This window comes from Salvelinus sp. IW2-2015, unplaced genomic scaffold (assembly GCF_002910315.2).
Source record: "Salvelinus sp. IW2-2015 unplaced genomic scaffold, ASM291031v2 Un_scaffold2550, whole genome shotgun sequence".
NCBI lineage: Eukaryota > Metazoa > Chordata > Actinopteri > Salmoniformes > Salmonidae > Salvelinus > Salvelinus sp. IW2-2015.
The window spans coordinates 31,775-44,466 of NW_019943863.1; the positions used below are offsets into that span (position 1 = coordinate 31,775).

At 44.6% G+C, this 12,692-nt stretch overlaps 1 protein-coding gene across 1 annotated transcript in view; it reads right to left on the minus strand.

Annotated features, from left to right (window-relative positions):
- Positions 1-7,128: 7,128 nt before the first annotated feature.
- The window catches only part of LOC112074253 (P2Y purinoceptor 2-like), a 19,249-nt gene continuing 13,685 nt past the window's right edge, over positions 7,129-12,692 (minus strand). Inside the window, exon 3 of the mRNA XM_024141452.2 lies at positions 7,129-11,436. Coding sequence (XP_023997220.1) covers positions 11,284-11,436 — 153 coding nt within the window. The 3' untranslated portion in view covers positions 7,129-11,283. The remainder of the gene's footprint in view (positions 11,437-12,692) is intronic.

Consider the following 12,692-nt stretch of genomic DNA (forward strand, 5'->3'; position numbering starts at 1 on the left):
CCTCTATACCTGGGCTGTAAAACAGGTACAGGACAGGGTATAGAACAACAGGTTACAGGACAGGTGTAAGAACACAGGTACAGGACAGGGTATAGAACACAGGTTACAGGACAGGGTATAGACCACAGGTTACAGGACAGGGTATAGAACACTAGTTACAGGACAGGGATTAGAACACAGGTTACAGGACAGGTATAGAACACAGGTTACAGGACAGGGTATAGAACACAGGTACAGACAGGGTATAGAACACAGGTTACAGGACAGGGTATAGAACACAGGTTACAGGACAGGGTATTAGAACACAGGTTACAGGACAGGGTATAGAACACAGGTTACAGGACAGGGTATTAGAACACAGGTTACAGACAGGTATAGAACACAGGTACAGGACAGGGTGTAGAACACAGGTTACAGGACAGGGTATAGTACACAGGTTACAGGACAGGGTATAGAACACAGGTTACAGGACAGGGTATAAGAACACGGGTACAGGACAGGCGTATAGAACACGGGTTACAGGACAGGGTATAGAACACAGGTTACAGGACAGGGTATAGAACACAGGTTACAGGACAGGGTATAGAACACAGGTTACAGGACAGGGTAGAACAACAGGTTACAGGACAGGGTATAGAACAAGGTTACAGGACAGGGTATAGACACAGGTTACAGGACAGGTATAGAACACAGGTTACAGGACAGGGTATAGAACACAGGTTACAGGACAGGGTATAGAACACAGGTTACAGGACAGGGTATAGAACACGAGATAGAACACAGGTTACAGGACAGCGGTTAGAACACAGTTACAGACAGGGTATAGAACACGGTATAGAACACAGGTTACAGGACAGGTATAGAACACAGGTTACAGGACAGGGTATAAGAGTATAGAACACAGGTTACAGGACAGGGTATAGAACACAGGTTACAGGACAGGTATAGAACACGGGTTACAGGACAGGTATAGAACACGGTTACAGGACAGGGTATAGAACACAGGTACAGGACAGGGTATAGAACACAGGTTACAGGACAGGTATAGAACACAGTTACAGGACAGGGTATAGAACACAGGTTACAGGACAGGGGTAGAAACACAGGTTACAGGACAGTATAGAACACAGGTTACAGGACAGGGTATAGAACACGGTTACAGGACAGGGTATAGAACACGGTTACAGGACAGGTTATAGAACACAGGTTACAGGACAGGGTATAGAACACAGGTTACAAGGACAGGGTATAGAACACAGGTTACAGGACAGGGTATAGAACACAGGTTACAGGACAGGTATAGAACACAGGTACAGGACAGGCGTATAGAACACAGGTTACAGACAGGGTATAGAACACAGGTACAGGACAGGGTATAGAACACAGGTTACAGGACAGGGTATAGAAACACAGGTTACAGGACAGGGTATAGAACACAGGTTACAGGACAGGGTATAGAACACGGTTAGAACAACAGGTTACAGGACAGCGTATAGAACACGGTATAGAACACAGGTTACAGACAGGTATAGAACACAGGTACAGGACAGGGTTAGAACCACAGGTTACAGGACAGGGTATAGAACACGGTATAGAACACAGGTTACAGGACAGGGTATAGAACACATGATAACAGCAGAAGGAATAAGGTACAGCTTAATGGAAAAGCCCTATAGATTATGTCTGTCGGTCAGATGCTCTGTAATGTTCTGCTGTTCTCTACTGTGAGTTTGTGACATGCCTGTCAGCTTGCGTTCTGGAACGCTCTACATACTCACACATACAAGCGTTATGCACACACGCACACAAAACACACATACCTTTTCTGTGGTCCAGGGTAACCAGAGGTTAGTGTGGGTCGTTGGGCGTCAGAGAAGCATTACAGGACCCTCCCACACAATGGAAACAATAGGCAGCTCTGCTCTGAGTGGTTTCATGAAGGCTGGGATGCAGAGCCGCTTGGACACTGTGCATTTTAATAAAGGGAGGATCTGCCAGTTGCCAGGCGTTTCACTGGTAAATAGGGGCTTCAGTAGGCTAGGTGCTTCAGTAGGCTAGGGGCCTCAGTAGGCTAGGGCTTCGTAGGCCAGGGGCTTCAGTAGGCTAGGTGCTTCAGTAGCTAGGGGCCTCAGTAGGCTAGGGGCTTCAGTAGACCAGGGGCTTCAGTAGGCTAGGGGCTTCAGTGGGCCCAGGGGCTTCAGTGGGCCAGGGGCTTCAGTAGGCCAGGGCTTCAGTAAGGCCAGGGGCTTCAGTAGGCCAGGGCTTCAGTGGGCCAGGGCTTCAGTGGGCTAGGCAGGCTTCTAGTAGGGCTTCAGTAGGCTAGGGCTTCAGTAGCCAGGGGCTTCAGTAGGCCAGGGGCTTCAGTAGCCAGGGTCAGTAGGCTAGGGGCTTCAGTGGCCAGAGGGCTTCAGTAGGCTAGGGGCTCGACCCTTCAGTAGGCTAGGGGGCTTCAGTAGGCTAGGGGCTTCAGTAGGCCAGGGGCTTCAGTAGGCTAGGGCTTCAGTAGGCCAGGGCTTCAGTAGGCTAGGGGCTTCAGTGGGCACAGGGGCTTGTGGCCAGCGGGCTCCAGTGGGCCAGGGGCTTCAGAGGCTAGGGGCTCCAGTGGCCAGGCGGCTTCAGTAGGCTAGGCTTCAGTAGGCCAGGGGCTTCAGTAGGCCAGGGGGTCAGTAGGCTAGGGCTTCAGTAGTCTAGTGGGTTGATTTCTGAAGAGGGTGATGTAGTTGGACAAGAAACCAGATGTGTGGTATTGCTGTTTGTCCCTACCCTATTACACCCACACACACACACACAGACACAGACACACACACACAAACACATGCATACGCCAAAACCATGTAAACGTTGTGTGTTTTTGCAATGTGTGAGCACTATGGTCATTTCCCCGTCTGTGGTGGTGTGCCTTGCATACCTGCTCATACATGTTCTCTCTCTCTCCCAACTCCAGGTTCCCGGTGCTGTCTCCTTTGACTCAGTTCCTCTCCTTACCCAGACTATTGTCCTCACCAGTCTCACCTCCACACCATCTCTGGTCTTTCTGGTCTGTCTGGCCCCCGACACGGCTTACTGCTGCTCCCGCTGTGCCCAGAAGAAATGGCCCCCATCCTCCTGCCCCCTTTCGGCCCCTCAAAACCCCCACAGTTCCTCTTACCCCCCTCAAACCCCCCTCAGTCCTCTCCTGTTACCCCCTCGGGACCTCCAGGTCCCCCAGAAGACTCCTCTCCTGCCCCCTGTGGACACACACCACTCCACCACTAAGATCTCCCAGACCCCCAGGGCTGGGTCAGGGTTACTCCCTGAGGGGAAGTGGAGGATGCTTGGGGAGGTGACCCGGTCTGTTGGGAGGTGAGGATGGAAACACACACACACACATATACTGTTCTTAGGTGTGAGCATTGTGTACATACAGTTGAAGTCGGAAGTTTACATACACCTTTGCCAAATACATTTAAACCCAGTTTTTCACAAATACTTAGTTCAGTTAGGATTACCACTTTATTTTACGAATGTGAAATGTCAGAAAAGTAGTAGAGAGAATGATATATTTCAGCTTTTATTTATTTCATCACATTCCCAGTGGGTCAGAAGTTTACATACACTCAATTAGTATTTGGTAGCATTGCCTTTAAATAGTTTAACTTGTGTCAAACATTTTAGGTAGCCTTCCACAAGCTTCCCACAATAGGTTGGGTGAATTTTGGCCCATTCCTCCTGACAGAGCTGGTGTAACTGAGTCAGGTTTGTAGGCCTCCTTGCTCGCACACGCTTTTTCAGTTTCTAAGGGATTGAGGTCAGGGCTGTGTGATGGCCACTCCAATACCGTGACTTTGTTGTCCTTAAGCCATTTTGCCACAACTTTGGAAGTATGCTTGGGGTCATTGTCCATTTGGAAGAAGACACATTTGCGACCAAGCTTTAACTTCCTGACTGATGTCTTGAGATGTTGCTTCAATATATCCACATAATTTTCCATCCTCATGACGCCATCTATTTTGTGAAGTGCACCAGTCCCTCCTGCAGCAAAGCACACCCACAACATGATGCTGCCAGCCCCGTGTCGATATAGGACTCCTTTTACTGTGGAATAGATACTTTTGTACCTGTTTCCTCCAGCATCTTCACAAGGTCCTTTGCTGTTGTTCTGGGATTGATTTGCACTTTTCGCAACAAAGTACGTTCATCTCTAGGAGACAGAACGCGTCTCCTTCCTGAGCGGTATGACGGCTGCGTGGTCCCATGGTGTTTATACTTGCGTACTATTGTTTGTACAGATGAACATGGTACCTTCAGGCGTTTGGAAATTGCTCCCAAGGATGAACCAGACTTTTGGAGGTCTACAATTTTTTTTCTGAGGTCTTGGCTGATTTCTTTTGATTTTCCCATGATGTCAAGCAAAGAGGCACTGAGGCACTGAGTTTGAAGGTAGACCTTGAAATACATCCACAGGTACACCTCCAATTGACTCAAATGATGTCAATTAGACTATCAGACACTTCTAAAACCATGACATCATTTTCTGTAATTTTCCAAGCTGTTTAAAGGCACAGTCAACTTAGTGTATGTAAACTTGTGACCCACTGGAATTGTGATACAGTGAAATAATCTGTCTGTAAACAATTGTTGGAAAAATGACTTGTGTCATGCACAAAGTAGGTGTCCTAACCGACTTGCAAAAACTATAGTTTGTTAACAAGAAATTTGTGGAGTGGTTGAAAAAGGAGTTTTAATGACTCCAACCTAAGTGTATGTAAACTTCCGACTTCACCTGTACGTAGGTATATCCATGCGCCGTGTGTCAATCTTCCGTTTGATTGACAGGTTTCAGGTGGCTCAGATTCAGGAGCAGAGGCCTGGTTCCATGGAGATGATATTCTGCCCAGAGTCGAGTGACTCAGACTCAGTGGAGGATTCATCTCTGCTGGGGGCGAACAAGTCATCCTCGTCATCATCCTCATCAGCTGCCAGGGGTACACAGGAGGTGACGGTTACTTCCTGTCTTGCTGATTCTCCCTCTCATCTTTCTTTCGTTTTATTTTCACTTCCTCTTTCCAGTCCACAGAACATTCTGCTTTTTGGAGTGCTGTTGAGTTCTCTCAGGAGACCCTGACCCTGCACACAGAGGACGTTAGATCATATTCTTCTAGTGACCGCTGAATTATGGGATAGTAAAACATTGCCTGTCATTGTGGTGCGGGGAAGGACTCCCTCCACACACACACACCCTCTCTAGTTAGTCATTAGTGACAAAAACACACACGTCTAGCTCAGCAGGTTTAAACGTGACACACACAATCACGACACACTTACGTTTTGTCAGTGCTGACGAGTGAATGAATTAAATTTTATTTTTGCGTCAAATTGCCAGTTGGCATCCCATCCCTGACAGTTAGTGAGGAAGCTACTGACCCCTGGTGGTGACATTGGGAACAAACACACCACCTCTCACGTCCTGCCTGTAAGGCACATTCCCATGAAGCAACATCCTGTGAGTCAACGATCAACCATTCTAATAATCTCTCTCTCTCTCTCTCTCTTTCTCTCTGTCTCTCTCTCTTTCTCTCTGTCTCTCTCTCTCTCTTTCTCTCTGTCTCTCTCTCTCTCTCTGTCTCTCTCTCTTTCCACTTGCTCTCTCTCTTACAGGTTAACAGCTAAACATTCGCAGAGAGGAATGCTGGGTAAAAATAACTCTACCTCGCTGATCGATGGATGTGATGGGATTCCAAAATGGCGACCAGAGAAGTTGATTATCCTCTTCGTTACGATTTGGGAAGTTAGCCTGGGTGCTTGTTGGGAAGTTAGCCTGAGTGCCAGACAAAGGGAAACCCTTCTATTTATAACACAAACAAGTTGTATTTTATCCTATTGTCTTTAGAGGCAGGGAGACGAGAGGAGGAACAAACTATGAATTAACCCAACCGTGTGGTTGTGCTTCCATAAGACTCTGGACAGGTTGGAGGACCTTAACACCGTCTGCACGCGACACTGTGCAATACACACACACACACACACACACACACACACACACACACACACACACACACACACACACACGGAGGTAGGCCTACATAGACACATAGCACACATACAAAAAAGAACAAGTATTATTATTATTATAGGAAACCACTCCATTTTGTAGTGCAGAAAACTTTTAATCATTTTTCTAACACTTTTAGCTGTTTTGACTTGTTATATTTGAAACGCTGATTGGCGTAAGTTTTAGGCCTTCTTGATAATGTTGAATGTAGTCTCCAACATTGACAGAGAGACATGATAATATACAAACAGCATGAACTACATGTTGGACTATTTAGGTCTTATAGATGGAATTTAACTTCATTTAGTTTCTGATTCAAGTTGAACATGTGGTAACCGCGGTGTAAATGACTGTATATACTGTATGTACATAGGGATGTGAATATTGACACTCTTAGATTTGTACAGAGGAGGGTCAGACAGCGACAGGGACAGAGTCAGGGACAGGGACAGAGTCAGGGAGAAGATCAGGGACAGGACAGAGTCAGGGTCAGGGACAGGGTCGGGGACAGAGTCAGGGACAGGGAGAAGATCAGGGACAGGACAGAGTCAGGGACAGGGTCAGGGACAGGGTCAGAAACAGGGACAGGGTCAGGGACAGGGACAGGGTCAGGACAGAGTCAGGAACAGAGTCAGGAACAGAGTCAGGAACAGAGTCAGGAACAGAGTCAGGAACAGAGTCAGGATCAGGAACAAGGTCAGGATCAGGGACAGGACAAAGTCAGGGACAAGGTCAGGACAGAGTCAGGGACAGAGTCAGGGACAGAGTCGGTCAGGGACAGAGTCAGGGACAGGTCAGGGACAGGGTGTGGGTTTGCCAGTAGTTTGCGGTGCTTATTTTGACACACTTAAATATGTCCCAGGCATTTTGGGGGAGATGTGCTTTGTCCTGTAACTTCCTCTCTCCTGGCGTGTCACAGAGCTACACTGACCATTGATCAGTGCCATCCTGCTCCATGTGGCACTTAGCTCAAACCATGACCTCACTTCCTGCCTTGTGACAATTGCCTTTCAACAAACATAGAATAAGTTAGTAGGATAATCAACTAGTCTCTTTTCCCCCCAAAGATAAACACTACAGATGCATTATTCATTCCATTTTCATTCAACTGTTATTACGTATTGCTACGCACACACATACACACACACAAACACATAAACACAAACTTTCCTACTCTTCCAAGGAGAGCATGCAGACAGTCACTATCATCTCTGGGTAATCTGAGTAAAAACTGTATCCTAAAGGAAACTACATTATCATAGGAATATTTTGACTTTGACCATCTCAATGTCATTCCCTGCATTTCACGTGTTTTTACTTCAGTGTTTTTGTTTGTTATTTAAATAGATTTCCGAGTAGTGGCCGACGTAGCTGCTTCACTGTGGAAACACAGTTTGGGTTTTGCAGTTTACATTTGATAAAAGGTGGATCATGATCAGGATCCAGTTGAACAATTTTTTAATATTCTGTATGTTGGTGTTTTTGCAGTTTAGAACCATTGTCTGGATTTGATCATTTTTATTGGTTGAACATTTCCATGTTTTTATGTGATTTATTATAACATGTTATAAACTGAAGTGTTGCAGAAAGGAAAACAACTCATCTTCTCTACATTGTAGATTTGTATTTATTATGATATTACATTTTTCTCTATGATATTTCTACTCTTGAAATAAATGAGCGGTTTATTGTGACTCGTCTGCGTGTGGTTTGTGTTATAATGCATGAACTCTCCACGGTAAACACGCGTGTGAGTCTATATAAGGGCCCAAAAAATAAAGTCTGTCGACAAACATTGATCAAACATGGATGATGTCAACAAAAACTGATCAAACATTGATGATGTCGACAAACATTGATCAAACATGGATGATGTCGACAAACATTGATCCACTATCAGCACAGTAAATTGACAGGAAGTTAAATACGTTGACAGGATGTTAAATACGTTGACAGGATGTTAAATACGTTGACAGGATGTTAAATACGTTGACAGGATGTTAAATACGTTGACAGGATGTTAAATACGTTGACAGGATGTTAAGTGAGCCTTTGGTGCCCTCTAGTGCAGTACGGGAAATCTTCGCACAAATAAATACACTGAACAAAAATATAAACTCAACACGTAAAGTGTTGGTACCCTGTTTCATGACCTGAAATAAAAGATACAACAAATGTTCCATACGCACTAAAAGCTTTTTTCTCTCAAATGTTGTTTATCCTTTGCGAAGATAATCCATCCACCTGACAGGTGTGGCACACCAAGAAGCTGATTAAACATCATGATCATTACACAGGTGCACCTTGTGCTGGGACAATAAAAGGCCACTCTAAAATGTGCAGTTTTGTCACACAACACAATGTCACTGATGTCTCAAGTTTTGAGGGAGCGTGCAATTGGCAGGCTGACTGCATGAATGTCCACTAGAGCTGTTGCAATAGAATTTAATGATAATTTCTCCAACGTCGTTTTAGAGAATATGGCAGTACGTCCAACCGGCCTCAAACCACAGACCACGTGTAATCAAAAGTTTGGACACACATACTCATTCAAGGGTTTTTCTTTATTTTTACTATTTTCTACATTGTAGAATAATAGTGAAGACATCAAAACTATGAAATAACACATATGGAATCATGTAGTAACCAAAAAAGTGTTAAAAAACTCCAAATCTATTTTATATTTGAGATTCTTCAAAGTAGCCACCGTTTGCCTTGATGACAGCTTTACACACTGTTGGCGTTCTCTCAACCAGCTTCATGAGGTAGTCTCCTGGAATGCATTTCAATTAACAGGTGTGCCTTGTTAAAAGTAAATTTGTGGAATTTCTTTCCTTAATGCGTTTGAGCCAATCAGTTGTGTTGTGACAAGGTAGGGGTGGTATACAGAAGACAGTCCTATTTGGTAAAAGACCAAGTTCATATTATGGCAAAAACACCTAAAATAAGCAAAGAGAAACGACAGTCCATCATTACTTTAAGACATGAAGGTCAGTCAATCCGGAAAATATCAAGAACTTTCGAAAGTTTCTTCAATTGCAGACGCAAAAACCATCAATGATGAAACTGGCTCTCATGAGGACTGCCACAGGAAAGGAAGACCCAGAGTTACCTCTGCTGCAGAGGATAAGTTCATTAGAGTTAACTGCACCTCAGAAATTGCAGCCCAAATAAATGCTTCACTGAGTTCAAGTAACAGACACATCTCAACATCAACTGTTCAGAGACTGCGTGAATCAGACCTTCATGGTCAAATTGCTGCAAAAGAAAACACTACTAAAGGACACCAATAAGAAGAAGAGACTTGGTTGGGACAAGAAACACGAACAATGGACATTAGACCAGTGGAAATCCATACTTTGGTCTGATGAGTCCAAATGTGAGCCTTTTGGTTCCAACCGCCGTGTCTTTGTGAGACGCAGAGTAGGTGAACGGATTATCTCTGCATGTGTGGTTCCCACCGTGAAGCATGGAGGAGGAGGTGTGATGGTGTGGGGGTCCTTTGCTGGTGACCCTGTATGTGATTTATTTAGAATTCAAGGCACACTTAACCAGCATGGCTACCACAGCATTCTGCAGAGATACGCCATCCCATCTGGTTTGCGCTTATTGGGACTATCATTTGTTTTCCAACAGGACAATAACACAACACACCTCCAGGCTGTGTAAGGGCTATTGGACCAAGAAGGAGAGTGATGGAGTGCTGCATCAGATGACCTGGCCTCCACAATCACCTGACCTCAGCCCATTTGAGATGGTTTGGGATGAGTTGGACCGCAGAGTGACGGAAAAGCAGCCATGATTTTTTGATTTGTTTAACACTTTTTTGGTTACTACATGATTCCATATGTGTTATTTCATAGTGTCGATGTCTTCACTATTATTATGCAATGTAGAAAATAGTCAAAATAAAGAAGAACCCTTGAATGAGTAGGTGTGTCCAAACTTCTAACTGGTAGTGTATATAAAAAAGAATACTATATATGAATTAAAAAATGTAAATTATTCAAGTATAAATTACCAAAGTTATGGTAGATTGCTATAGATTTTTTGTTAATTACCAAAATTACTGAAGATTCTGGTAACTTTGGTAAATTACCGGTATCTTTGTTTAAGCATGAGTTTCTTTCTCTGTAATTTGTAGTCGTGGCAGCAGTGAGCCTGTGTTGCTTCTATAAAACTATCTGTGAGTCTTTGGGGTGTTAATGAATGATTTTCCAGACACACCCTAGAACCTGTCCAAGTCATGCCTGGACCTGAACCTCTATCTCTGACAGCTCTCAAGAGGAGGTCCTCTTCAGACTGACTTACAGTCTGTGTGTGGTGTACGCATTTCTGAAGAGAGGTTTGTCAGATACACTACAATCAGTGGCCCCTAAAGATATAATAACTGTTTATTGTGATTACAATAGTGATTAGAATATCACTAACATCACTATCATGTTTTTAACAGCATATATTTTCTCTACACTGTCAGCATCAACCAGTGTATTTTTCTCTGCCGTTAGCTTCCTTAGCTAAGTCAGATTTCAATCAATGAGTTACTGTATACCCCTCTCACTTTCAAGTAAGAGGTCTGGTATTTGTACTGTATGTGCAATCTCCCATTATTTACCAGTCAGGGATAAAACATTCAATAACATATGCCCACTTTGACATCGTTCATTCTCTTTCAAACAGTCGTCATCCCATAGAATTAGAAATAGTAGGATCTCTATGGGTCATCCGATCCGTATCGGATAATGATATTCAGTTCAAAGGAGCCAGTCATCAAATCAAATGTATTTATAAAGTCCTTCTTACCTCAGCTGATATCTCAAAGTGCTGTACAGAAACCCAGCCTAAAACCCCAAACAGCAAGCAATGCAGGTGTAGAAGCACGGTGGCTAGGAAAAACTCCCTAGAAAGGCCCAAACCTACGAAGAAACCTAGAGAGGAACCAGGCTATGAGGGGTGGCCAGTCCTCTTCTGGCTGTGCCGGAGGGAGATTATAACAGAACATGTCCAAGATGTTCAAATGTTCATAAATGACCAGCATGGTCAAATCATCCATCCAGTGTCTTTGTCCAACTGTGTTCTCTCCATTCCAATGGAATACACACTGTGTTCTCTCCATTCCAATGGAATACACACTGTGTTCTCTCCATTCCAATGGAATACACACACACTGTGTTCATAGCTATTCAGTACATAGATTGATCTTCCTGTCGGTCAGAGCTGTGTCGAGAGTGCCGCCGTCACGCTTCCTGGTTTCATTGGTGATGCCTGCTTCTGTTAGTGAAGTTGCTACGGAAACCCTGTCCAGCCATGAAGTAGAGGATGGGATCCACACAGCTGTTGGCGCTGGCCAAGGGGCGTGTCACCTTATAGGCCATGCTGGACACCTTCAGCAGCTCACAGCTCACCTGGGGATGAATACAAACTCTAATGATTTAACATTAAGGCCGGGATTCAATTCTTATAATTCTGTTAACAATGTGCCTTTTAAAGAGCAACTGCCTTTGAAAACACCTGAGGCATCCCTTTGAAAACGACCTATGAGGACATGCATCCCTTTGAAAATGACCTATGAGGCATCCCTTTGAAAATGACCCCCTCTTTGGGAAACTTTTTCACATTCCGGTCATAAATTGGTTGGTGGTAAGTTTTGATCGCCTTGCTCTTATACTATAGTTCTCCCGGCTTTGTATGTAATAAGACTATAAGACCTTCTTAAAGATTTCCTGGGTAGCATGGTAAGAATAATACCTCTTATAAAAATAACGCTGCATAGTTCCTCTAAGATGTGACGAGGACGGTGCCATCTCTGTCGGTACCACCAGGATGTAAGTGCAGATGGATTAGTGCAGAGTATATGCACTAATGACGACTATGTTGGCATGCTCACATGGAAGCCAACAATTTCCTTTTCCACCCATAGATGGGAATGGCAAATAATCAGAACTCTGCAAGTAACACCGCCTGGTGTCTAGTGTGTATTATTCCTGAGTGGTTGTCATGTTCTTATTGGTGTTCTGAATTGCTCATAGGAGTAACTACCTGGCACCTGTTGTCTAGTGCCAAGTTTGAGCTGTGGATTTAGACAGTGCTTTAGGATCATCTAATTCGCCCCTCTGGTTCTCTGTCCGCTCTCTCTTCATCTGGTCTCATTCTCCTCTCTCTCTGTCTCGCTTTCCTTACTCTCCCCCTCGCTCGTTTCTGGTCTCCTTGTCCCCTTTAGTCCCTCTCCTCCACTCTCCCTCGCTCTCTCTCTCTCTCCTTCTCTCCTCCTCTTCCTCTCATCTTCTCTCCTCTCTCTCTTTTCTCTCTCCTTCTCTCCATCTCCTCATGTCTCTCTCTTGTCTTTTCTCGTCTCTCTGTCTCTTTCTCTCTCCTCTCTTTCCATCTCATCTACGTCTCATCTCTCCTGTCCTCGTCCTCATCTGTCTCGTCCTCTTTCTCGATCTGTCTCTGTCTCTCTCCATCCTCTTCTCTCTCTCCTAGACTCTCTCTCCTTCTCCTCTCTCGTCTTCCCTTCTCTCGTCTTGCCTCCTCTCGTCCGTCCATCGTCTCTCTTTCTCTCTTCTCGTCTCCTCTCTCTTCCTCTCTTCTAAATCTCTATCGTCTTCTCCTCTCTCTGTGGTCTCTCTCCTCCTCTCTCTCTCTGGGTCTTCCTCTGGTC